Source organism: Anguilla anguilla, chromosome 16 (assembly GCF_013347855.1).
Source record: "Anguilla anguilla isolate fAngAng1 chromosome 16, fAngAng1.pri, whole genome shotgun sequence".
Classification (NCBI taxonomy): Eukaryota; Metazoa; Chordata; class Actinopteri; order Anguilliformes; family Anguillidae; genus Anguilla; species Anguilla anguilla.
Window position 1 is genome coordinate 36,410,651 of NC_049216.1, and position 27,873 is coordinate 36,438,523.

The 27,873-nt window shown below is 48.1% G+C and overlaps 2 protein-coding genes across 2 annotated transcripts in view; both read left to right on the forward strand.

Annotated features, from left to right (window-relative positions):
* pdhx (pyruvate dehydrogenase complex component X) overlaps positions 1–4,475 on the forward strand; it is a 60,677-nt gene extending 56,202 nt beyond the window's left edge. The window contains exon 12 of the mRNA XM_035396017.1: positions 4,457–4,475. The gene's annotated coding sequence lies outside the window, so the exon portion shown is untranslated. The remainder of the gene's footprint in view (positions 1–4,456) is intronic.
* Positions 4,476–8,445: 3,970 nt separating this feature from the next.
* Positions 8,446–27,592, forward strand: cd44b (CD44 molecule (Indian blood group) b). The gene is made up of 8 exons (XM_035396016.1): positions 8,446–8,808; positions 17,518–17,683; positions 18,187–18,326; positions 19,161–19,229; positions 22,650–23,396; positions 26,318–26,404; positions 26,837–26,915; positions 27,373–27,592. The coding sequence occupies exons 1-8, from the start codon at positions 8,742–8,744 to the stop codon at positions 27,578–27,580; spliced, it is 1,563 nt and encodes a 520-aa protein (XP_035251907.1). The 5' UTR covers positions 8,446–8,741; the 3' UTR covers positions 27,581–27,592.
* The last annotated feature ends 281 nt before the right edge of the window (positions 27,593–27,873 follow it).

Consider the following 27,873-nt stretch of genomic DNA (forward strand, 5'->3'; position numbering starts at 1 on the left):
TAAGTGAAGATAAATAAAGGGATGGAGCAGGATTGGTGGAGATCTGCCTGAGAGGCGTGGTTGGGGGCGTGTCACCGCGGTGCGAGCGTGGGTCCTGAGACACGACGTCCATCTGGTTCTGTGAGGAAAACGGCCAGCGACCGTCGTGCTGGAGGGAAGCTGCTGCAGGTCTGGTTTACAGAGGCTGTGAGAGAGGACAACACCCAGGGACGGTCTTACTCGTGAAATGTCCGTGGTTCGGTGTTTCTGCAATGACGGTTTTTCATTTTTGTGCTTTAAAATGTAGGTTTCAAAATTACACACACACACACACACACCATGTGACTTTTCAGAAGATCTCTCAATCACAAGCTCTTGGCTTCCACCTTTCATCGTGCATCTATTTTAAATTCTAACTTCCTGCAGTCCTCTGCCCGTTGGGCAAGCTTGGGTCTTTCCTGTGTTGGAAAGAGAGCGGAACTTCCCCCTGCAGCATGGAGCTCCTCCAGGGCCCTGTCTGTCATACCGGCCTGAGAGAGAGAGAGAGAGAGAGAGAGAGAGAGAGAGAGAGACTCTTAGCCCCACTCTGTCTGGCCCTTAAAAAGAGAGAGAGAGAGAGAGAGAGTCTTAGTCCCACTCTGTCTGGCCCTTAAAAAGAGAGAGAGAGATGTTACATCTCTCATATTACATAATGTTACATTTACCATTATTATTTTAATATTATTATTATTTTACATATTATATATGTATGCTTTGGCAATAAGTACGTTTGTATTCATGCCAATAAAGCAACTTAAATTGAAAAAAAAATTGAGAGAGAGAGTCTTAGCCCCACTCTGTCTGGCCCTTAGAAAGAAAGAGAGAGAGAGAGAGAGAGAGAGAGTCTTAGCCCCACTGATTGGCCCACCTGTCCTGAGCGCTCTCTGCTGTAAAGCTGGTCCAACAGGAGATGCAGATTCATGCTGCCAGGCCAGACGACCTTCTTCAACCAACTTTGAGTCCCGTTTGTTTTTCCACCCCTCCTTTCCTTCTGATGCTCCGTAAACACTTCCTGCTTAGACAAAACAACTGTATGACATGTGCAGTATAGGTGCGGAATGATTAACCCTGATTTCACTGAACCTTGCATGGGGGGGGGGGTGTAATGGTGTGGTGGAACAAGGGGTGGGGGGGTGTTCTCTCATGCAAAGTAGCCTTTCCGAAGGTCGCTCTGCGATGTTCTTTGTGTCGCACTGAAATATGATCCCTGTGCCCCCCGTCCCCCACCCCCCCTCACAGGTTAGCCCTGCCCAGTCTGCACACCAGGCTTTATGCAGGATCTCCAGACCCTGTCCGAGACCACCTTCTCTCTCTCAGGTGCGTACAGCCATTGTTGTTGAGGTTTCCTATTTTCTTCTTCTTTTTCTACTTCTGTTCCAGTTACTGTCGAGTGGTATGTTCCACTCTGGGGGGGGGGGGGGGGGGGTCAGTGAATGGTTCATTCCATTCTAGGAGCAGACTAAAAGCTGGCAGAACTGTACAAAGAGCTTGGGGAGTTTTTTTGTCCCAGTAGAAACCATTCACTCCTTTTTATTTGTTGTTTGTGTCTTTTCATAATGCATGAAAGAATCTCCACAGCCCTGAAAAGGCTTTTTTTGTGCTTTTGTCTGTGAAGCTGCGAGTGTGTGGGAGTGTGTGAGCGGCCAGCGTGTGTCCCGTGATTGTGAGAGCACACGCCCTTCGGCCAGGGTGGCGTTTCTAGGCTAGTGCCCAGCCGTTGGGCCAGGGCAGGGGTATGACACAGACCTCGGTCCAGCTGAACTGCGTCATGACAGGCCGCGACGGGCACCAATCCAAACAGCCCCCCGCCCGTCCCGGGACCCAAACACAACAGTGCACCTCATTGTTATTGCAGCACAAAGCCCCCCCCCCCCCCCCAGTCTGGGGTCTCCTGCTTTCCGATGCAGCCCTAGTTCATTCTCCACCTCCTGTCCGCTTCTGTCACCTCGATTGCTGAAAGGGGGTGAGCAAAGATCCCGTTAGATCAGATTGGGCGGTTCCATCCACAGCGCCCGCCCACTCCCCCACCCTCCCTGGCCCAGCATCCTCTCCCTTTCCCTCGATTGACAGGTTGGATCCTCCAATCAGGTGAGCCACCATGCCACATGTCGACTTGGTTACCAGAGAGCACAGACCACATCCTCTATCTCCACCCCAATAAATACACACACTCGTAAACACACAAACACACACACACACACACACACACACAGGAGTGGTAAACTAACCATCTCCTGTGGTGAGGAGTGGTTTCTCTGTCACCACAGAAAATCCAATTCTGTGCCACTACCGCCGTGATCACGTGTGAGCCCCACTGCCGATTCGAGGGCGTAGGTCTGTAGCCATCACACTTTGTAACCAACTATGAATGTGTGTAACTATCTATAAATGGATAATATGGTTTTTTTTAAATTATGTTGTTTTGTGGACAAAGGTGAGTGTGATGCACGACTGGCAATAGATGAATGTTATACATTTACACCACATGCTTAAATATTTTCTAAAAGCAGTACACTTTGTGTCTTTTTCAACAATCGCCAGATTCAAACCTGCAACCCTCTAGACCGGTTTCCAATTATGCCACAGTGGTGTGGCTCCGCCCCTCTCTTCCCTGAAGTCCCGATACGAGGCCAGGCCTGTCCCATCGCAGGATCCTTGGTGGAGCTCCGGTTAGATGTGTCCCAGTGGAAGGAGTGGAAAATTCCACTTCGATGCAGGGCCTTTGACCGCGACCGTGACAGGGCACAACCGGCTGCCTTTCCAGCACACGCATCCACTGATTAATCTCAGAAAGGGAAGAGACTCACCCCCTCTGGGCCCATGGGTGCTGAGTCACAGATGCAATGTGTAATGTTTAAAAAAAAAAATAAAAAAAAACTTCAAACACTTCACTGTTCCAACTTGTGTGTTCCCTGTCTTTCAACATTTTAAAGGGATTGTTCACTTTCTGCAGTTAAAAAAAATAATAATTATTTCAGTTTCGGTGCATGTTTTCTGATTAGCCCTGACAGTCTGTGTGTGGGATGAAAATTATTTGCATACATACAGAGGTTTTCTACCACCTGTCAGTTTTAGAATGGGTGTTATCGCAGCTTTTGCAAGCTTGTGGTTTATAGAAAGGAAGTGCACATGAAGTATCTAAAAAGCAGCTTGTACATTAGTGTTATTCTCACCAGAGGCTATACATATAAACACTTGAATTTTATGGTGCTTATTCACAATAAACATAAATATCCTTTTTTATATTGCGCAGAAATGTCTTTCCTTGAGCACATGTGCCGTGGGAAACAGTTCCAAACAAAGACGCGATTAAATGTCTTTTTAAAATCTGGTTCTTTTGCACACCTCTAAACCCCTAAGGTATAGCGTCTAATGTTTCCTTCATCGCACACTATGACTTTCTGGGCCAATCAGAACATGCACGAAAAATGGGAAATGCTGTTTTTTATTTCTTGATTCTAGAACTGGCCAGGGGAAAAGGGAATTGGTTTGGGAATTTTATTTGGACCCAGAAGGTAATAAATATTGACCTCAGACGGGCAAAACCTGTTGCAAAACCTGTTGTCCACTGAAGAGCTTGTTAGTAGTTTTATTTTTCATAAAATTCCTGGTCTGGCAATTCATGAAATTCGTTTAAACAAAATCTTAGACTCTGCTTCTCAATTCACAGACAGGGTCTGATAAAGGTTGAGAGGCCATGCCAATCATCCAACATCAGTAAGAATGGAAATTCCCCACACCTTGCCCCACCTTTTCTGACACTGATATGCCCGTCAGATCGGCAGAAGCCACAGCTGAGTGCTAACAGCACACTCTCCTGCAACAGGCCACCTCCCCTACTCTCTGCTTACTTGATGACAGGGTGGAAAAAAAGGAAGAAGAAAGAGAAGACTTGCAGTTCTTGCTGGGCTTTTGGCTGTTTGTTTATCTCTGGATACTTTCCACTCACCTATGTAAACCCACGTCTTCAAAGGAAACGGCTGATCACTCTTTTTGTGACTGTTTGTTAAACCTAAAGGGATAAATAGTACTGTTTGTTGTTGGCAACGTTTGTGTGGACAGAGACAGGTGTCAAACATGCCATCCATTCCCTAAATGTCTAAACGGGTAAAATAAATGTCTAAATAAAAAGGAAAAAAAAAGAAAAAAGCAAGTGTGCATTCTGCCTATGAGATAATATATTCTCACAACTATATGAAATATATTCTTTATCCCTCTGTCTCACGCCTGAGAAACCGGGTCGACAGATTGCAGGTGCCGTCGCCTTTTTCTTCGTTCCTTAGCCTGCGGCAGGTCACTGCTCTTAGCAGGTCCTGGCGCTCGAGTAGCTTCAGATGCCATTTTTACAGTGCTTAGCAGGCAGCAAACAAGTGGATTTGCCAATGTTCCAGAGTGCGCACTAACAAGTTTGTTATATGTGTGTGTGTGTGTGTGTGAGAGAGAGAGAGAGAGGGAGATCTTAAAAGGACTTTAATCACCAGCAACAAATATTGCACAAAAGGCAAAGCTAACCTTGGAGGGAGCAGACTGTTAGAGGCGAGGGGGTCAACATTAGATCTCCGGAGAGGAAAAGTAGGACAAGCTTTGTTCTCTACAGAGCAGCTAAATAAGACTGAGTGATTACGTACAGGACTGAACTGACACGCACAAAATGGGAGGAATGCAAGAGAAAGGAAAAACAGTAAAGGAACCACAATGGGGTTTTAACTCCTTAAGGTGTGAGATCACAGATATGCGAATAGAATGTTGTTGACTGAATATTCTAATGCTGATGCAACAGTTGCTATTGGTGACTGAAAGCAGTGGAGTTCTGAAACACTGACTTGCCATTTTGAAAATACATTCTCAAAAAACGTACTCTTCAAAGGGTTAAAGGCTGGTGTCTTTAATGTACATGCAGTTCTTAACCCAGACCATATTAACAACAAACTATCCTATATCATGAATTAATGTTTGGAAGAAAGAAAGGTACCGTGTGTGTGTGTGTGTGTGTCTGTGTGTGTGTGGAGGGGGTGGGTGAGTATGGGTATTTTTCTTGTTTGTTTTCTAAAGTCCAAACCTCTGTAGAAGAGATACAGTGAACCAAATGCTGTTCTCATGGCAACACAGAAACAGGAAGTGAAACAAAAAGACGTCTGGCCAGGGAGGTGTAGAGGCACAGGGTGAAGGGGTACAGAGAGAGAGAAGATGTAGGGAGGTGTTTGGAGGTTCTGGGAGGTGATGGGGATGATGGGAGGTGCTGGGGAGTGATTGTAGGGGCTGGGAGGTGCTGCGAGTTGATGGGGAGGTGATAGGGTGGTGCCGTGCTTGTAGTTCTGAGTCAGGGCTCTGTTGCAGCTCTCCCTCAGGCAGTTCCCAGGGAGAGAATGAGTTCTTGGAGCACGAGGTCTTTGGAACTAACCCAGGCAAACCATTTTGAACCCCATCGTTGGACCTATGGCTTCCAATGTGAGAGGAATGCCCAATGTGGGTTGCAGATACACATCCATTTTCAACCCGACGAGCTCACGAGCTTGTTCTGTTCCACAGTAGGGTTTCTCACTCAGGAGTATGGGATGCCTCTTCATGTGTTACAGCATTGTGTTACAGCACTAGCCCCTGTGTTACAGTATTGGCCCCTGTGTTACAGAATGTGGCCCCTGTCAATGTGAGTGGAGCAAATGCACTAGAAAGGAGGGATTCAGTGGGCTTCCCTACATCAGTGAAGACCTGCACTGTTCTGGGTTCTGGGATTTCTTTAAAAATGTTTTAGATATTTTATTTGCTGTTTTTGTTTCCTCACAATGTGGTGTTCATCAGAACTGTTCTCTGCTTCTGTTTTTATGAAATATTAATGCGACGTTCCAATTTACAGCGACCTGTAGTGAAAATATAATTGTCCGTAAAATATTATGTTTTTGTTTTTGCTTACACAACAGCATCATGCACCATACTCTTGCTTAGATTTGTTCCACAAAAATCATCTGTCCTCATTTGCAACTCTCACTACCCTGTTCCACACTGCCCCTGAAAGCATCGTCAGCGCAAGAACTGTTCACTGGGAGCTTTACGAAACGGGTTTCGATGGCCGAGTAGCCGTACACAAGCTTAAGATCATCATGCACAATCCCAAGCCTTGGCTGGAGCGGTGTAAAGCGCACCGCCATTGCACTCTGGAGCAGTAGAAACACATTCTTTTGTAGTGATGAAACCTGCTTCACTGTTTGGCTGTAAAGTTTGGTGGAAGAGGAATAATGGTCTGGGGCTTTTTATCATGGTTTGGGCTAGGCTCCTTAGTTCCAGGGAAGGGAACTCTTAATGCTACATCTTACAATGACATTTTCGAGAACTGTGTGCTTCCAACTGTGTGGCAACAGTTTGGGGAAGGCCCTTTCCTGTTTCAGCATGACATGTCCCTGTGCACAAAACAAGGTCCTTAAAGAAATGGTTTTGCTGAGTTTGGTGTAGAAGAACTTGACTGGCCTGCACAGAGTCCTGACCTCAACCCCATCAAACAACTTTGGGATGAATTGGAACACTGACTGTGATCCAGGCCTTATTGTCTGACATCAGTGTCTGCTCTCACTAATGCTCTTGTGGCTGAATGGATGCGAATCCCCGCAGCCACGTTCCAATATCTAGTGGAAAGCCTTCCCAGAAGAGTGCAGGCTATTATTGCAGCAAAGGGACATACTCCATATTAACGCCCATGGTTTTGGAATGAGATGTTCAACAAGCACATATCGATTCAGTATTCAGGTGTCCACATACTTTTGGCCATGTAGTATACTTAGCTACTTAGCAGAGAGTTCCAGGGCAGTTGAACATTGACTGTGTAATATCCACGTTAATAATTGTGTGTGCCTGTTCACTTTCGGCGAGCGTGCACAACAGCGGTGCACGTGAAGCAGCCGTCTGTGCCTGCGCAATGCGGCCCTGAATCCAGAGGCCAGAACTTCGCTCTGCCTAGCCCTAAGCCTTTCTCAGCTGTCACCTGAGAAAAGCAGCAATCGTGACAGCCAGCCAGTTCTCAAGTGAAGGATGATCGCTCCAAGGAGAAGCAAAGAATGTTCGTATCGAGTGTCATCAGGTTTTGTTGATGTCATCAAGGCAACTCCCAGAATCTTTCTCTTCTCTCTTCTCCTGCAGATTCTCTGGAGAAAAAAAAACAGTATTGGTTCTTCCGGTTTGGTTTTCCCATCAGGTACTGTCCCAGCCATGAGGAAGAATAGACTATAATGTAAACTAAATAAAGCTATTGTGTTGAGTCATGTTAAACTGAGCGCACTTTAAGCCATTGAGACGTCCAGCCTGTCTGTGCATGAGCATCTAGCCCCCCTCAGACCAGTTCATTATACTTAACTCTGCTGGGTGAGGACAAGCAGGGGTTACTTTTATGAATGTCCCATATTGAGAAACTATTTATGAATAGTCTTATCTGACATTATTATATTATCAGTTTCACATTACATAACCAATGCAAACTGCCGTCTGTAATCTAGTTCTCGTTAGTACAGCACTGTCTGGTTGTTGTGTGTGAGGTAGTGTCGGTCAGTTTTTATGGCACAAGATAGGTTACAGATACACAGTTTTCTTTGTTAAGTTGATCGGGGTCAGACTGGTCTGCCTCCAGTCAATTCAAACAGTACAAAACAAACAGAAAATTGAGCTCTTTGTCGTGTATTACAGTGGTGGACTCAAGTTATGTTTTTGTCTTCTCATAGTTATGAAGATAAGTTTGAGTGGCCTGTGATAGATTGCCTTTTCATTGGTTAAAAAGCTTCCACAGACTGCCAGGAGCAGGGCTTGGATCGATCTTACAGGTGAAGCAATAGGTGAAACACCCTGTTACTTTTGTCTTGTTCTCACAAAGGGACAAAGATAACTCTTCCGTGCTGTGAAAGATAAATCTGCCTATTTCCTCTCATGAAGTAGTGTTAGAATACAAAGTGTGCGTGTGTGTGTTTGTGTGTGTGCGCGTATGTGTGTGTGTGTGTGTGTGTGTGCGTGCATGTGGATTGACAGAATAAGTAAAACCTTACTGAAGTTCTCAGCTCTGCGGTGATGTGACCTATTCAGCCGGATGGCACTGCAGCCGTGTGACCCCACTGCTCAGGGGGCAGTGGCACGAGGGCAGGAGAGAGAGAGATAAACTGAGCGAGAGGGAGAGAGAAAAAAACGACTTGTCAGGGTCGCATCAACTGTTGAGCCGGGAAAGAAAAAGAGAGCAACAGAGAGAAGGAAAAAGGAGAGAAGGAAAGAAGAAGAAAGAGGTAAAAAAAAAAAAAAATGAAGTGATAATCCAACAAAAAACATTTAAAAAATAATTTAGAGTAAAAACTGAAACTGTCAGGGAGGAAAGAGCAAGACAGAGAGAGAGAGAGAGAGAGAGAGAGAGAGAGACTGAGAGAGGAGGGGGTGTGTAGAGGGGAGGGGAGGGAGGGAGGGAGAGAGAGAGAGAGGGAAGAAGGGTGTGATCGTGAACGCACCACCCTCTCTCCCCCCTGTATGAGCGGCTAGTCGCTGGAGTGACTCCTCTCTCACACACAGAATATAAAAAAGTTGGGCAAAGTCTGCCGCGTCTTCAAAGCTCCGAGGCGAACGCAGCAACTCTCCCCCCCTCTGGAACTAGAGCGGACACAGAGAAGACACCCCCGCGCCTCCTCCTCTTCCTCCTCCTCCTCCTCCTCCTGCTCCTCTCCTCCCGTTTACCGCGCTCAGACCGCTGGACTCCACGCTGAAGGATGTGGGCGCTGCTTCTCGGGGTCACTTTCGGATTACTGACCTCCGCCAGAACGGACTCGGCTCAAGGTGAGCGCTCCACGCTCCACGCTCCACGCGTCCCTCTCTCTCTCCCCCTCTACCTCTCTCCCTCTCAGCCCTCTCTCTCCCCCTCTCTCTCTCTCTCTCTCGCACACGCTCAGAGTCTCGCCGGCTGGCGGGTCCCTTGCTTTGTTTTACAGCGTCTCGCAGCCGGTGTGCGGAGGTCTGGCAGGAGTCTGGTCTGAGCGTGAACGTGAGCGTGTGTGTGTATGAGTGTGTGAGTGTGAGTGTATGAGTGTGTGAGTGTGTGTGTCAGATCGGAGAGCAGGGTGTTGCCCTCTTTAAAGATTAGGGAGGGCGGCCATGCTGGCTGGGGGATGAATGAGTGACCGGCGGCGGCGGCGGCGGCGGCGGTCGTGGCAGTAACGGCGTGCTCGAGTGCAGACGGGGGAGTGTGCGAGTCTGCAGACACTGCTGGGGTCTGAACAGACACAAAGGAGAGGGAGAGAGAGGGAGAGAGGGAGAGGGAGAGGGAGAGAGGGAGAAAGGGAGAGAGAGAGAGAGAGAGAGAGAGAGGGTGAAGAGGAGTGGTAGAATGGCTGGGATTGTTGTCAGTACACTAGCACCTGCCGTGGTGCTTTCTGCCCGGTTTTTAAAGCTCTCCTTCCTGTCGGCTCCTCTGAGAGAGCTGCCTCGTGGTGCTGCCTGCACACAAAGAAAAGTCATCATTCAACCTTTTCTCCTCTATTCTCTCTCTCTCTCTTTTTCTCTCCCTCCCTTTCCCTCTCTATTCCTTGTTACTTTATCATCCTCTTTGTCTCCGTCTGTCAGTCTGTCTTTTGCTCTTTCTCTTAGTCTCTACCTTTGTCTGGTTGTATGTGTGTTTCTGTCTGTCCCTCTCTCTCTCTCTCTCTCTCTCCCTCCCTCTCTCTTTCTCTCCCTCTCCCGCCCTCCCCTCTCTCTCTCGCTCTCCATAGAGGGAGATGTGTGCTGACTCAAACAGGTTGGGGTTTGTCTCTCTCTCTCTCTCCCTCTGGGTGGGGAGGAGTGAGGGGGCTTGTCGTCTTTCTGTGGCTCTTTGCCAAAGCATCCCCCAAGTGCAGCTGTAAATCTGCAGGGTTTAAATGCAAAGAAGGGGGTCTTTGGGGTAGTGTGTGTGTGTGTGTGTGTGTGTGTGTGTGTGTGTGTGTGTGTGTGTGGAGTTTTAAAAATCGCCCTTATTGCCATGGTTGTGTTGGCCTTGGTAGTTTAACCCTCAAGCTGAGCCGTTATCAAGAGCTGTCAGTGCCATCTGACAAAAAACACGGCCCAAGAGTTTCAGCTTCCTTAAACGTGCACTGACTGGACGTCCAGCCCATTGGGTGGTTCTGCTCATTGGAAAAGTCTTCAGAACCCTAGTTTGAAAAAGATTTCCTCCCTGAAGCACAAAGTTATACCCAGAACTGGGCTCTGTGCCTCGGCTCGCGCGGACGTCCCGACCAACACGCCCCTCTTCGCCCGAAACAGGCCCCCCGCACCCCTGCTCAGGTTACAGGAGACAGGAGGAGCAGGGCCGCCATGTTTAGGCCCGTTCTTCCGCTTGCTTAAGACAAGTCGGCCGATTCCGGCTCGCCTCCTAAAAGCTGCCGGGGCCGACTGCGGCGCGGGGACAGAGCGCCTCTCAGAGCGCCTCCAGTCACCTGTTCCGATTGGCCGATAGATTCCAGCGCTCTGTCTGACTGGGCCCCGGGGTTCCAGTTCTGCGTCTGATTGGTCAGCGGGGGTTCCGGCGGGACGGGGTGTCGTGTTTCAAGGTGAGGGGCGGCAGTGTCCCTGTGGACCGGGCTGGGGGGATGAATAGCAGGACTCACGCCAGCCCAGTGAGGAGCAGGGGACCCTGGGATACCTCCGGCCCAGGCGTGTATGCTCACTGAGCCCCCCCCGGAGCTGCTCTGATGGAATTCCTAAAATCCTGTCCTCCCCCCCACTCCTGGGTGCCAGAGCTGCCAGCATCCCCAGTACCCCCCTACTACACCCCGAATAAGACTGTATTTAAATGCATCTAATTACGCAAAGAAGGCTGCTCACTTTTCAGGACTACTGTATTACTCAGAATTCCACTGAAGCTATCCATTACATTTTAAAGCCTTTTAACGTAAGGTTCCGGCCCCCCCCCCCCCCCCCCCCCCCCCCATACCCACCCAGCCCTCCACCCCCCCCCCCCCCCCACCCCTCCACCACTGCCCACTCCTCTTCATGTACACAGAGTCCTTTGTGGCCCTGGTATTGCCGTTCCAAAGGGCACACTAATGCGCACAGACCACAAATGCAGCTGACAAGCTGAACAAACTAACAGCTCAGAAAACTGCACCATCTGTATCTGCCCGGACAGGAAATAATCTGGAGGTTGTTTTCGTAGCCCTCCGTGTCAAAATGCTAAGGCACTGAACGATGATCTTTTTCTGATTTTTACATTTTTAAAACACGATATAAACTTGATCCCCTTCAAAAAAAAAAAGAGAAGGTAGCATTAGATTTGAAAGCTGGACTGAAAATGGGGGGAACGATGTGGGGGACTGAAAAGAGAAGCGCTGTTTTCGCTCTCAGGAGCACCGCAGCGGGAACAGAGAGATCCTCAGGTGGTCAGGTGGTCACGGCTGGGTGGGGCTTGTCTCCGCTGCGCCGCCCACCCAGGAAGTGCTGAGCGCGGCGCGCATGGCAACAGTGCTCACGGCAACGGTGGGCACGGTAACGAACGAAGCGCAGGGGATCCAGAGTGATGATAAACAGGGCCGAGGGTGCCCCAGCGTTATCGCCCGGACGACAGGCGGGCAGAGGCGGGGGGGCCAACAGGGCCGAGGGTGCCCAGCGTTATCGCCCCGGCCACAGGCGAGCAGAGGAGGGGCCAACAATAGGGCGACGCCCATAAGAGCGCTTTATGACCGGAAGCCGAACCGCTCCCCTCGTCCCGACCGTGAAGCGCCCCCTCCGCTCTCACTGACAAATTAAAGGCCGGTTTTTTTTATTTTGTTTTGTTCCTTTCTTTCTTTTGTTTCTTTCTTTTCTTACGTGCCCCCCCTTTTTTCTCTTTCAGCTGCTTCCAAGCAGGTGACGTTGTTTGAAAAGCGATAAAAAAAAGTGGCAAAAGCACTGGGTATAATTTGTCTGGAAGCCAAGGACCAAGCAAACGGGGTTTAGACTGAAGAAAGGTTTACGTGGGACGGGTCCAGTGGGCCTTTCACACGGTGTCATGGAGAGAGTTTATCATGACTGTGCCGGAGAGAGAGAGAGAGAGAGAGAGAGACAGAGAGAGATAGAGAGAGAGCGAGAGAGAGAGAGAGAGAGAGAGAGAGAGAGAGAGAGACAGAGAGAAATAGAGAGCGAGAGAGAAAGAAAGAAAGAAAGAGAGAGAGAGACAGAGAATGACAGGGAGGGGTATGGCACTAAATCTGCAGTTTGATGTTGGAGAATGACGGTGGTGGAGTTAAAACAAAGAGAAAGTGCGCGTGTGTGTATGTGCGTGACTATAGGAAGTGACACTATGGCTTTGGTGTGGCTGGGTGTCTGTAGCTGTAGAGAGGCTAACCCTAACCCTAACCTGAACCCGAACCCTAACCCTAACCCTAACCTGAACCCGAATCCAAACCCTAGTCCTAACGCGAACACGAACCCTAACCCTAACCCTAACCTGAACCCGAACCCAAACCCTAGTCCTAATGCGAACCCGAACCCTAACCCTAACCCTAACCTGAACCCGAACCCTAACCTGAACCCGAACCCGAACCCGAACCCGAACCCGAACCTGAACCCTAACCCTAATCGTAACGCGAAACCTAACGCTAACCCTAATCCTAAACCGAACCCGAACCCGAACCCTAACTCTAACCCTAACCCTAACCCGAACCTGAACCCGAACCCTAGTCCTAACCCTAACCCTAACCCTAATCCTAACCCCAACCTGACCCCGAACCCGAACCCCCCTAGCCCTACCCCTCTGAGCAGCCACCTCAGTCCCAGCCCTCCTTTCGTTCGGCAGTCAGCACTGGGGGGTCACGCGTGGGGGTCCTGAAGACTTCAGTAGAGGTGTGACCGAGCGGAAAGGCTGTAGTGGTGGGTGGGGCTGGAAATAGCTGCGTTCAGCCCTCCCTACCTTCTATCCTATACAGCACTCAGGGAAACCCCTGCTTCGATGGCTTCACCTGAGATGGAAAGACAGACGTGGTTCGTTCTTCTTGCATCCATAGTTTTTTTTTTCCACATCTGAGTGGGGTTCTGAGTCAATCCTCCTGAATGTCACTGGCATGTTTGGCTAGCAGTTTGTGAGCAGTTCTCATCGATTTCATTTTGTTCAGGAGGAAAGGGAGCCGCGTTTGCCAGCCCCAGTCAGCCACAGCGAAGCACGAGGCTGTGATTTAGGGCTCATTAAACGCTTTCTGCGCTCCTGTCCGCACAGGTCGTGTCTGTTCGTGTGATGGCGTGTGGGGAGGCGAGTTCCACAGGGACGCACAGCACGCTTGACTGTCACATCAGGAACTCTGAAAACGTTAGGTTAGCACGGGAGCTCCCTGCCTGCATTTTGCTGATGAGGCATTGGTCCTGAGAGGGGTCTGCTCAGCAAAACAGAGAACACGTTCGCTTAGCGTTAGCGCTTTCTGACGAGCGCACATTCACTTAGCGTTAACACTTCCTATCGCACATTCGATCGACATCAACGGAGCTCCCCCCTCCCCCCCCCCCTCGATCTCATTACTCTGCGTCGCCACGGCAACTGTGTTTGTACAAACAACAAGCCAACAGAGAAGATGGGCAGAAACTTTCCAGATGACTACGAGGCTGAGAGATTCCTCCTTTTTCTTCTTCTTTTTTTCAAAGTGTTGTTGTAGTTTTTATGCTGTTTAAGGGAGATCACGGCGGACGATAGCTGGTGATGTGTACACCGGCCCAGTTTAACACATAGTTGTGCAACTTCCCTCTCTCTAAGACACGTAGATACGTAGGAGAACGCAGGGAATGGCTGGAGTGGGCACGAGCCTTTGGGTTTGCCTTCCGAGCGCAGTCATTGCCCAAGCAAAGCACTTTCCCTCCGCATGTCTGTGACACTCTTTAACTTTCTCTGTCCTGTTGACACATTAAACAAAAGATAAAATGTAATTAAAGCTGTAATGGAGATGCGCTGATATAAAACAAGATCGGACAGATAGGAGGGAGGGTGTGGCTGCACACGCCTCAGGGCTTTTGGTCGAAGGTATGCGAATATATCATTAGCCACCGGAGTCTCTGTGATTAAGTAATAGATACACGCCCAAAAATAATTAAATGTGTGTGTGTGTGTGTGTGTGTTCTTTGTTCACAAATATATTTTGATGAGTTCAGCCATCACCAGCTTGACAAAATATGTGAAAATGTTTTAATTTTAAATATTTTAGGTCACATGGTTCCAGACCTGTATTGTTATTCCACAATGTGGGCGACTGACCTTCAGTGATGCAGCTGAGGGTTAGGGTCAGGGGGATAGGGAGGGGCATTCCCCACCCAAATCCTGCTCTGGCCCCACCCCTGCACTGTCACATGACTCGGGGAAGCTGCTTAGCCTGGTAACAGCCCGCAGGAAAAAGTGCTGAACATGTGAAATTAGAGTTTCTGACGTTTTTGTTTTTTGTGTGGAGAAGAAACCTTATATTTATTTATGCTGGTGTATAAGGCCCACACATGCCCCAGAACCTTAGTATCAAGAACAAATCTGTATGTTTAAGCAACAGCACGAGATGCCGAACGGATTTAATTAACTCTTAATGACCTAACTTTTTTCAACCATGTTAATCCGCGGTTTAAAAGGAATTACTCTTAATTTCGTGTTGCTTTCAAGAAGGCAGCCAGATGTAATTACCACTTAACGTTCTCCCTGGGAAAAATATTCCAGCCAAATGACTCCTATAAAAGGCAGAGAGGACATAAGAACATGTGCAGTCCTGAAGTTCTGCTGGAGATCAGCTGGATTTGGGGCAGCGTGGGGGCGTTAGGGTTAGGGTTAGGGTTAGGGTTAGTGTCGCTCCGCTCATACGGCCTACCGAACGACCCCGCCCTGCTGCGTGAGAAAGAGCTGCTGCTGTCCCCCCCAGGGTCGCGGGATGCCGCTGAAGCTCATCCCCAGTTTGTGATGAAGCTGTGTCTGTGTTTACTGTGCAGATGGCGAACATGTTCTCAGAACAGCACAGAAAGATGTGGGACAACGCGCTGCTGATAAAAATCTGTGTTGCCAGGGTGGCTAAGCAACCTTCTTCCCACCGCACTGCCTCTTGACTTTTGAATTTTCTCATTCCAAAGACGGACTATGTTTTACTTCTGTGCGATTGACAGACCTAGGAAACAAATGTGCCATATAATTTTAATATTAACAATGCAATATAAGGAACCAGCATAATTCAACTGCTTACACAAGCTACAACAACAACAAAGCCATCTCATGGAACTTATCTGCTTAGATCTTGAAAATGAAAACAAGATTAAAAGAGGTCCTTGGGTATGTGTGTACAGAACACAAGTGTGTATCAGCTGAAAAAGGCTAAAAAAAACAAACGTGGAACTGCCTGATAAGGAATTCACCTGGACCCCAGCGGGGTTACAGGGAAATAAATATTAATATTTAATTAATATCAATTAATAAATATTAATATTTAATTAAAGACAGTCATCAAACATATACAACCTAACTTTTTGTAGAACTATTTCCCCAAATGTTTTAAGACCTGATTTCACTGCAGTGACACCCAACAGGATCTTTCAGTCCTGAAGCAAAATGTATCACAGGTTTTTTTTTTTTTTTTTAAGTGAACTTTCAGTACAAATAACCCGAAAGCTGAAAGTCCCTTTTCTTCCATTTCCAATAAAGGACATAATGCAGAGGCATCAGTACAGGCTGTAGGTTTGCAGATCTTTTTTAATTCAGTCAAAATAACTTTTTCAGTCGAAGAATGTTTTCTGTTAAAGAAACATTTTCCTTTAACATTACAGGAACCTGCAGCCCTCTTCCTGTTGATGTAAGGGAGAGCCAGTTATAGAGACTGTTTAGCCAGCACCAGAACATTTATACTGAACTTTTAGCCAGCATAAAAACCTATTTGCTTGTTTAAAAAGCAAACATACTTTGTAGAACATCATGCTGTGTACACACATGAGCACAGACATATACACACACACACACACACACACACATGCTCAGACACACACACACACACACGCAAACACATACACATACACATGCGCAAACCCACACACACACGCAAACACACATGCACACAAACACACACACACTGTTGTATATCTCCTCCTATTCTCCAATGGCTGTTACGAGTGAATCCTCCATTTTGTGTCTCTGAGTGGCATGTGTAAAATGAACAGCTAAAGCTGTTCCTGCCGGTTCCTTCTGCCAGTTTCATCTGTAGTCAAGAGTCTTATGGGGGGGGGGGGGGGGTGACACACACACTTGTGATCATCACCCAGCAAGGGAGGGTATTATTTGACAGGACATCCCACCCACACATCCCCCCCCCCCCCCCCCCCCGCCAAACACGCTGATGAGCTGCCACAGGTACATTCGGACCGCAGGTACACCCACAGAAGCTGTGAATCAGTAGTGCCCCCCCCCCCCCCCCACTGCCTGCCTGCGTGGCTTCGCTGCTGAGTGTGTCTGTGTGTGTCTGTGTGTGTGTGTGTGTGTGTGTGTGTGTGTGTGTGAGTGTGTGTGAGTGTGTGTGTGTGTCTGTGTGTGTGAGTGTGTGTGTGTGTGTGTGTGTGTGTGTGTGTGTGTGTGACACAGGATGTTTCAGCGATGGAACGTGCCTACAGTCTTGAATAGGCATTGAAACTCCTGAAATCAAAAAGAAAGATGTCTGTTAATAGCATGTAATTAAACTCACTGATTCAGGAAATTCCAGTAAAGCACCTTTAATGAGCCAGCATTCAGGTTAAATCTGTGCATTATACCACTAATCTGAACAAATAAATAAAAAGATGTGAAACAGCTGGAAAATAATTTCATTCATGCATGCATTTTATGAGTTCCTAATCAGCAACACCTTTCAGTGGAAAACAATTTATAATAAGTGCATATGCAAAATCTGAATATTAACGGCATAAAAAAGCAGTTGAACGTATTATTAGACGTCAGTGAGGAAGGAAGAAGAGGCCTGTGCTTCTGCGGGGGGGGGGGGGGGGGGGGGGGCGAGTGCTCTTAGTGTAAGAGGCGTGCAGAAGATGGGGCGATGCGTTCAGTTACAGAAGAAGGACTTCCTGTGTTAAAGGCTTCCGAGCAGGTTTCTCGAAATTGCTGTTCATTTACAGCTTCACCTCACAGAAAGGGTGGGGCTGGGGCAGAAGGGTCTGCAGGTCAGGGGACAATGCTGCCTTCCACGCACTCAGCCTGTATCAATCTGATTTTGCCTTGGAAAGGCTCATTGGAGTTTTTTCATCTGTACACCCCCCAAATTATTTTCCAGTTGCTAAATATTGCCCAGATTTTGTTTCAGGAAACATTTATCATGCCCCAATATTATAGAGAAAAAAAATTCCTATAATAAGGGGAAGAAAAGACTATTGGTTTGTTTATGGAGGAATGTAGCCTTCACAGCCTGGGCAATGAATGGGGCTCAGTGTTAGTCATTAATAGTTTTGTTGGTCAGGAACACAGGTAGATTTGGTTGTTATAAAAGTGAGCTAAAGGTAAGATGTATGAAAGGATGTTTGTGACTAACGTGCCTCCCCCCGGTTTGTGTGCATTAGTACATTCCCGGACCTGCAGCTTTGCTGGAGTGTTCCATGTGGAAGGAAGCAACCGCTACTCCCTGACGTTCGACCAGGCCGAGAAGCTGTGCCACGCCATCGGCACGGTGCTGGCCAATGAGGAGCAGGTCAGGGAGGCCCACGCCAAAGGCTTAGAGACATGCAGGTGAGACCGGCCGCCAGGGCCACTCCACCCATTGGACAGTCAGATGTATGGGCGGAGCCATCGTGCGCCTCCTATCACTGACCTGCGTGAAGTCATCAATAGACTTTGCTTTCATTTGCAATGCACAGTTTTAAATCAGTGAGCTCCTCTCGTCCCAACCCACCCCCCCCCCCCATTGGGCAGTTTGTGCTCATTAACCCTAACCCCTCCCCCCAAGATTCATACTTTCCCATTAAAAACAATCTGATGTGTCATCTATCATTGCAACACTCACAAATGTTAATGTTACTCACATCTAAAATATGCACTGTGCTGTGTTTTAACTCGATTAAATGACATAGAAACTGAGGAATTTAAGGAGAATAACCAGGAGGTTGCAGGCTCAGATTCCAGATGAGGCACTATGAAATTTTGGGCAACCTGCATTACTCACCTTTGATGAAGTGAGAACACAATGCATGCGCCGGCTGAAAGAAGGCTTTATCTTGACATTTCTCTTACAGGTATGGCTGGATTAGCACCCGCAACACAACGATCTTACGGCACCAACCTCATTTCAACTGTGCGAACAATCAGACTGGAGTACTCTTCCTCACTGAGAAGCTGGACCAGCCCTATGATGCCTACTGCTTCGATCCGTCAGGTGAGTGGTGGTGTGCTGGTTTCTGACTGACTCCTCAGCCGCCAGCTAAACGCTAACGCACGTTTAGCGCTCAAACTCACACTCAGAGCTTAGGCTGTCCTGTAAAAACCTTTAAAAACCCCACCACGGCCATATTGGCAAGTGCGGTTCCGTTTTTCAGTAGACATTCGCTACAGTACGAAGATTCGTTTTCCATTTTCATGGCTGGAGACACTTTGAGAGGTTTGAGCCGAAGGGTTCTGTCTGAAGCTGGGTTAGCTCTGAGGCATTAGGCTTTGGCTCCGAGCATCATGCCGCTCACAGCGTTGTATTGTAGCTGTGCTGCCTGCTCATGCGTACACACAGCGATTAAAACGTACTTCATGTGTTGTATAGAAAGAGGACATAACAGAGACCATTCCCACACATATAAGCCATGATGCCTCACTTCAGCACAGAAAATGGCCCAGCAGTGGTGATCTTGGTCGCCCATGTGAGGGCACATTTGCAGAGAGAGAGAGAGAGAGAGAGAGAGAGAGAGAAAGAGAGACAGAGAGCTGTGAGGGGGTCTTAAGAAGTCAAAGTGTTGCTGAAACAGCATGACAGTGTAATCTGTGTGTTCATTCACATATTTACACTAACGCAGGACAGATATGTCCAGGTCGTCCAGAGATAATCTTCGTCTCATTAGAAATAAAATTAAAGTTCATTTCTAGTTCATTCCAAAATGTGCAATTTATTAAAATGTTATGATGTAATTATTGTCATTTATTATCTCAATATTATATTATGTGATGAATGTTTTGGAGAATGTGGCCAGCAGCTAAGTCTGAGACTTTCTCTATCGTGTGACAGATACGTTGGAAAAGAACTGTGATAAACAAATCGTCAGAGTTGAGGACTTACCCGCAGATGGCAAGGAGGGTAAATACACGCCTTTTTTATACACCTGTCCCGTCGCAAATCCTTTTACATGCTTCATAGAAACACCCCTCAAATTTACCCAATTTATATTAAATAGGCAGCAGAACAGTTATTAATAGTTTGTTTAGTAAAATCGGTTGTTTAGTAAGCTCTGAGACCTCGCTTGATTGATTTATTTTTTTTACCACAGTTTTGTCCATATTTAGAATTTTGAATTTGCCTTCTCTTGATACCTCAAATAAACAATTGAATAAAAACACGGAGTTGGATTTTATCTGGGTCCAGAGGAGCAGGGTTGGCAGGTAACTCAAACGCGTAAAAGCCTCTGAAACTTCAGCTCATGAGAAAGTTTGGAGGAGGGCGTAGACAAGACAGGGCACAGAGCGCTCGCGGTGGAGCGACAGTGCGCCTGGAGGGAGGAACAGACGGGAGAACCCACACATGTATCATCTACAGAGCGCCCGCCCCGGGCAGGCCCTGCGCAGGTGAGACAGGTGTCCCATGATTCATTCTGAGATGGCGGGGCAGGGAGTGCGGCAGGCGTTGTGTTGCAGAGCATGGGGCGAGCCGCGCGATGCGCTGGGACAGCCGCCACACCTTTCCCACACAAAGCCAGGTGCTCGCTCACCTGCGCTCGGAATGATCTCACCTGGATCCAGCCACGCCCACCTCCGCCGATTCCCAGGCGGTGAGGAGCAGGCTCCAGTGGAGGACAGAGGCGGAACATGCTGTCCCAAAAACACAGAGCCACCACTGTCCCATCAGACACACAGAGCCACCGCTGTCCCATCAGACACACAGAGCCACCACTGTCCCATCAAACACACACAGCCACCGCTGTCCCATCAGACACACAGAGCCACCGCTGTCCCATCAGACACACAGAGCCACTGCTGTCCCAAAGACACACAGAGCCACTGCTGTCCCAAAGACACACAGAGCCACCGCTGTCACATCAGACACAGAGCCACTGCTGTCCCATCAGGCACACAGAGCCACCGCTGTCCCATCAGACACACAGAGCCACCACTGTCCCATCAGACACACAGAGCCACCGCTGTCCCATCAGACACACAGAGCCACCGCTGTCCCATCAGACACACAGAGCCACCGCTGTCCCAAAGACACACAGAGCCACCGCTGTCCCAAAGACACAGAGCCACCGCTGTCCCATCAGACACACAGAGCCACCGCTGTCCCATCAGACACACAGAGCCACCGCTGTCCCATCAGACACACAGAGCCACCACTGTCCCATCAGACACACAGAGCCACCGCTGTCCCATCAGACACACAGAGCCACCGCTGTCCCATCAGACACACAGAGCCACCGCTGTCCCAAAGACACAGAGCCACCGCTGTCCCATCAGACACACAGAGCCACCGCTGTCCCAAAGACACACAGAGCCACCGCTGTCCCAAAAACACAGAGCCACTGCTGTCCCAAAGACACACAGAGCCACCGCTGTCCCAAAGACACACAGAGCCATTGCTGTCCCAAAGACACACAGAGCCACTGCTGTCCCATCAGACACAGAGCCACCGCTGTCCCATCAGACACACAGAGCCACCACTGTCCCATCAGACACACAGAGCCACCCCTGTCCCAAAGGCACACAGAGCCACCACTGTCCCATCAGACACACAGAGCCACCGCTGTCCCAAAGACACACAGAGCCACCGCTGTCCCAAAGACACAGAGCCACCGCTGTCCCATCAGACACACAGAGCCACCGCTGTCCCATCAGACACACAGAGCCACCGCTGTCCCAAAGACACAGAGCCACCGCTGTCCCATCAGACACACAGAGCCACCGCTGTCCCATCAGACACACAGAGCCACCGCTGTCCCAAAGACACAGAGCCACCGCTGTCCCATCAGACACACAGAGCCACCGCTGTCCCATCAGACACACAGAGCCACCGCTGTCCCATCAGACACACAGAGCCACCGCTGTCCCATCAGACACACAGAGCCACCGCTGTCCCAAAGACACAGAGCCACCGCTGTCCCATCAGACACACAGAGCCACCGCTGTCCCAAAGACACACAGAGCCACCGCTGTCCCAAAGACACACAGAGCCACTGCTGTCCCAAAGACACACAGAGCCACTGCTGTCCCATCAGACACACAAAGCGCTTTTATCCAAAGCGCTTTACAATTGATGCCTCTCATTCGCCAGAGCAGTTAGGGGTTAGGGGTTAGGTGTCTTGCTCAAGGACACTTCGACACGCCCAGGGCGGGGTTTGAACCGGCAACCCTCCGACTGCCAGACAATCGGTCTTACACAAGACTTTAAGCAGGAGCGTGAGATTACTGGGCTTTCTGACCAATGCTGCACAGACACATAGATTTGCATATCTTACATAATTATTAAATAATTATAATAATAATACATTTTATTTATATAGCGCATTTCCAGAGCCCAAGGTCGCTTAACAAAGTTAAAAGGTTAAAGAGCAGCAAGTTCAGTAAATACAGAAGACAAATATCTTCCTTTCAAAAGTACTTTTCATGGAAGTTCTTAACATATGTCCATTTGTCTGCCTGTAATATTATACATTCTATTATAATATTAATTTTAAAGACATTAGCAATATTACTGAATTCAAAATATTATTAAAATAATATTAAAAAATAACCCATTTGCTGGGTCCACTGTCCAGCCACGTCATTTCATATAAAGATCTGCACTTGGCTGCGTCAGAGAAAGCCCCAGGGTGGTTATATATCAGGGTGTGTTTCCAGGCCCCTGAGAGTGCTCTTCCCTTGCTGTTGGGATGTTCCTCTTTTTAAAACACCGAGTAAAGTGACACCCCACTGGGCGGGTCTCTTAACACAAATGCTGAAAGAGCGGCTTTTATTTTTCAATTAAACCCCAGACTTTCTCAGTTTTCATACACACAGTAGTAGTTTAGTACTTTAGGAGTCTCCCTTCTTTTCTGCATACGCTGTTCTTTTGATCGCCATTCGTACAACAACCTTTTCAGCTCTATCTGATGAAACAGGAGTCATTTGTGCATGAGACCGTGTATCACAAAAAACAACAGAGCAAAGCCAATTGTATGCCGCTTATACTGAGAACTTATACTGCAGATCTTATACTGCGCGTGTAAACAATGTTATAATTTCTCTCTTTGTGATTCTACTGTATGTCTCCGCTGCGCAGTCACTGTAGTATTGAAGCTCAAGCCAAGGAGTTGCAGCACAAAGACTGTGCTATAACAGCCTGTGCTATAACAGACTGTGCTATAACAGCCTGTGCTATAACAGACTGTGCTATAACAGCCTGTGCTATAACAGCCTGTGCTATAACAGCCATGAAACAGAGAGGTTTAGTGGTTTTGCAGCACTGTCTCTGTGAGCACCTGTTCCTCTTTACGGTTTGTAACGGCTGTGTTTTTGGCTGGTACCGTAGCCCCTGCGGATGAGCCCAGCCCAGATGGGGAAGGTGCGGGAGAGGAGGTGGTGACGGACGCTCCCGTCGCCGCGGCGCCTGAGGAGGACCAGGGAGCAGCTCCCGAAACCACTGCGGAGCCAGAGGCCGAGGGCGAAGCAGGGGAGCAGCCTGACGCTGCAGCGACCCCTGACCCCGCAGAATCCGCGGAAGCCGCAGTCCCTGCAGACCCTGCTGAAACAGGGGAACCAGCCGAAACAGGGGAACCTGCCGAAACAGGGGAACCAGCCGAAACAGGGGAACCAGCCGAAACAGGGGAACCTGCTGAAACAGGGGAACCAGCCGAAACAGGGGAACCTGCTGAAACAGGAGAACCAGCCGCAACAGAGGAACCAGCCGAAACAGGGGAACCTGCGGAAACAGGGGAACCTGCGGAAACAGGGGAACCAGCCGAAACAGGGGAACCAGCCGAAACAGGAGAACCAGCCGAAACAGGGGAACCTGCGGAAGACGGTGGGGAGGATGCGGAGCAGGCCACACCCCCAGCCCCGGCCCCGGAGGCACCGGAAGACTCAGAGGCGGGGCCGAGCGAGGATCCAGCCAGCGAGGAGCAGCCCACAGAGGCGGAGGAGCAGCCAGGTGCTGCCGTCCCGGCCGAGGACCCCCCCTCGGGGGAAGCTGTACCCACGCCCGACCCCGCCATGGAGGGGGAGGTGCAGCCCGTCGACCACGGCCAGGACCTGGCCGCGGCGGCCCCCCCGCCGAACGGTAAGACCAGACACATTTCAGCAATAAAAACTACCTTCAATTTATTTATCCCAACTCATCATTTTAAAGAGTGTTTTTCATAGCAGAATGCTGTGCAGATATTTCATTATGTGAATAAAAATAATAAATATACTTATAAAATATAAGACAAATGACATCAACATGGCTGACAAAATAAACAAAACCTAAACATGTGGCCAGTTGTGAAAAGATGGTGTGTGTTGTACACACACTTCCTGGTTCGGGAGAGTTCTCCCGTATGTAAAAAGAGTAAAACATGAGTGCATTTATGTAACATCACATAACATCACATAACATCACATAGCATAACATAAAATAACATAACATAACATAACATAACATAACATAACATAATAACATAAAATAACATAACACAACATAACATAACATAATAACATAAAATAACATAACATAACATAACATAACATAATAACATAAAATAACATAACATAACATAACATAATAACATAAAATAACATAACACAACATAACATAACATAATAACATAAAATAACATAACACAACATAACATTACATAACATAATGACATTGCTCGCCATTTTCCTGCCTAGCGTACCTAGTACTCGGGTTACCTACACACTAGATAGCAGCTAACCCTAACCCTAACCCTAACACCATATCAAGCCTGGTCTTGAAAGCCCCCAGAGTTTCTGTCTCCATCTGGCAAACTATTCCTTTTGCTAATTCCCATTTATGTCCCCTTGTTATACTAACTTATTTCAGACTGAATAATCTCTTGTAGTTCACTTTGTTAATTTTTATTAATTTAAACAGTTCAATCAAATCACCCCTAAGTCTTATTTTTCTAAGCTTGAAGAGATCTTAAGTCTTTCCTCATAACTTTTATCTGTCAAAACAGGAACCACTTTAGCTGCCCTTCTTTGAACCTTTTGAGGAATGGGATGAATTTGAATGTAATGTAATAAAAGCAAGTAGTTTTAATGGCTGAATGAAAATCCCCGGTGGTGTCTGCAGAAGAAGTGTGTGATCTGCTGTAATGTAGAATTGTTCAGAAAAAAAGTCAATACTTAAAAAATCTTTAAATTCACAAAAGAAGCATTCTTATAATAAATCTACAGGGCTAAATCTGTGGCAGTTTGGCCTGCCGCATTTGATCATTTTCTTTGAGCTGGAATGTATTCCCAGAGAGGGGTGTGACCTAAAAAGAAACAGGTAGATTTATCCAAGGGTTAATGGCACAAAGTGTTCAGAATTTCAGCCTGCTCTGCACATATCGTTCCTTATCATCGCGTCCAATCACCAGAACGTTATGCAATGTTGAAATAACAAAAAAAAAGAAGAAAAAAAAACCCCTATGTTCCCACAGGCCTCTGAGTGCACAGCAAATACGAGAGTGTCTTGTCTGGACAGATGCTTTGTTTAACTTTAGGCTGCTATAGGCTCCTATAGGCTCCTGTAGGCAGCAGGAGGGGTGGAGACAGGATGTGGTAACCTGATGAGAGGAGGCTTGGCAGCCGCGTGTTTATAGCAACAAAACCGCCAAAAAAAAAACCTCAAAGGAACAGAAAGGTTAGGAAATTTGTGTACGCCCATGTGTGACCTTCCTGTGGCCTTGAGATACTGTACCTTACAACAGACGCTCAGCCACTGTCCCGCCCCCCTACCTCACAGCCACTGTCCTGCCCCCCTACCTCACAGCCACTGTCCTGCCCCACTACCTCACAGCCACTGTCCTGCCCCCCTACCTCACAGCTACTGTCCTGCCCCCCTACCTCACTGCCACTGTCCCGTCCCCCTACCTCACAGCCACTGTCCTGCCCCCCTACCTCACAGCCACTGTCCCGTCCCCCTACCTCACAGGAGGCCACAGTCCTGTTCCCTGAGTAAATTTGTCCTTTTCTGCTGTTAGAAGTCAGGCAAAGCCCTGAGAACCTGGCTGTCTAAACTCGGGCTTTAATAAAATGTCTTGTGCATCTGCGTATTCTGAATCCTAATCCGGCTCTAGTGTTCAGCATCTGCGTATTCTTAATCCTAATCCGGCTCTAGTGTTCAGCATCTGCGTATTCTTAATCCTAATCCGGCTCTAGTGTTCAGCATCTGCGTATTCTTAATCCTAATCCGGCTTTAGTGTTCAGCATCTGCGTATTCTTAATCCTAATCCGGCTCTAGTGCTCAGTTCTGAGGCAAGTCAAGCTTCACAGGTACATACTATATGAGAGATTTCAAAATACATCGCGCTGATACACTTTTATCAGCTGCTATAATGCGACCTCCTCAGAAAAGATTTTATAAATCACTTACTATTGTTCAAGTCATTTGTGATTTTGGGCCCAAGCACCCACATCTGAATAAACAGAGACATATTTATTTTTCTACTTACATGTACTCTTAAGCTTTATCAGTAGTTCTGTCTGTCACAAAGTTTTAAGAGAGGAAAATCGCCCCCTGGTGACAGGGGTGAGAAATGACTTAAGCATTTGATGGGCCTCAGTTTAAATGGTATTACGTCACTTAAGGATACAATAATATAAAACCATAACAGTACTTACAGTACAGAAATATCAAGAGTTATTTATTTATTGTGTTTTGTTTTATGTTTACTTACCTCTCCTGCTACCCTTGCACAGTGCAGTCCATAAACCAAAACCATGACTCTTTTCTCATGAATACATATACTCTTCCGACAACACAATAACTTTTGGAAAGCAAATACAAAGATGGTTAGAGATGGATTATTAAAAATGCATTGTGATTTCTAATGTACTTTGAATTAACATTTAAAGATAAAGGCTTACAGGTCAGAACACAGGTTAATCATTATTTATCGCAGAGCGTTTTTGGTTCTCTCTGTGATGAAGCCACCCTAGGTGGGCGGTGAGATGTTTCACTGATTTGTGTGATCTGTGATGTTCCTCTAGAAGCTTCCATCCCCGTCGGCCCCCATGGACGGATGAATGCGGACGTGGGCCCCACTGCAGCAGGGCGAGAGAGCGGCGGCACTCCAGGTGAGAAATACCACACACACACACACACACACACACACACGCGCACACATACCCTCACACACGCACACACACACACACACACACACACACATACACTCACACGCACACACGCACACACACACACTCTCACACACACACACACACACACACACGCACACACGCACACACGCACACGCACACACGCGCACACGCACACACACATACCCTCACACACACACACACACACACACACACACGCACACACACACACATACCCTCACATATACGCACGCACGCAGCACACACTCACACACATATGCACACACACTCACACACACACACACACTCTTCCAAACAAATGTGTTTTTTGGGGGGTGAGGTGTTGTGGCTTCAGCTCTATTATTGGCTGAGCAGTCTGTCAGTCACTGACGTCTCACATCCTCCTGCCTACAGATTGGCTGATCATCATCGTCGTGGTAGCAGCCATTGCTGTCATTCTCCTTGTGTGTGCCGCGATCGCCACCAGGAACAGGTAGATCTCGAACCCGGGACCACAACCTCAGATGAAGGCCAGGGCTAACACCATTCAGCGAACCGCACCTCCACCTGGATCAGCTCTCCTCACTCCACACCATCTGATCTGGCTCACATCATTATTCAATACACTTTAAACATCCTGCTGATTACTAACAATCTGAACAGAAACATTTATTTTCACCAACATCTAGAACATCATTCTCCTTTTGTATGCCATACATTTTGGTTAAATAACACGTTTCCCTTGAAATTCATGGGGATATATTCAAAGAATATTTCAAACCCATGTTTGTCCCAGGGCTGGTAACCATGTCCTGGTTATATAGACAGAAAGCACTGGAGCCAGAGAACAATCCTCCATAAATACTGTGCATAATTAAACCCTGGCTCACGAGGCCACTGCGTGATTGGTTAACGAGGTGTTAATTGGTTAACGAGCGGTGCCCCCACAGGTGGTGCGGAAAGCAGCAGACGCTGATGATCACGTCGAAGGAGGCGGGCGAGGGGAACGGGGCGGCGGCCTCCAGCGCACGCGCTCAGGAGCGAGACCAGGAGATGGTGACGCTGATGAACAAAGAGAAGATCCAGGAGAACGGGAACACGGAGGAGTTCACCGTGATCACGCTGGAGGAGTCGCCAGACAAGTCCCAGCTGGCCTAGGCAACGGGGGGGGCGGGCGGGGGGGTGGGCGGCGTGCAGGGTAGGGGGTCTTGGGGGGGAGGGGGGTAGAGGCTAGCAGAACGAGGGACACCAGTGGGTGTATCAGAGAGGCGTACGGTAGGCAGAGCTTAAGGGCGTGCACTTTGACCTGGAAATAAAAGAAAACATTTGGCCCACTGCAACATTGCCCCACCCCACCCCACCCCCACTCCTCCCTTCCAGGTGGGGTTTGTAATTGCAATGTACAGGTGGGCAAAGCAGGTGATGATTCAGCCCAGATCAGGTAGAAAATA

Bases quoted from the DNA above. Each gene is read 5' to 3' on its own strand.
- cd44b (XM_035396016.1), top strand. From the start codon at position 8,742: ATGTGGGCGCTGCTTCTCGGGGTCACTTTCGGATTACTGACCTCCGCC. The intron at 19,230-22,649 runs GTAAATACACGC...CTGGTACCGTAG, and splicing joins ACCCGCAGATGGCAAGGAGG to CCCCTGCGGATGAGCCCAGC. The intron at 26,916-27,372 runs GTAGATCTCGAA...GTGCCCCCACAG, and splicing joins GCGATCGCCACCAGGAACAG to GTGGTGCGGAAAGCAGCAGA.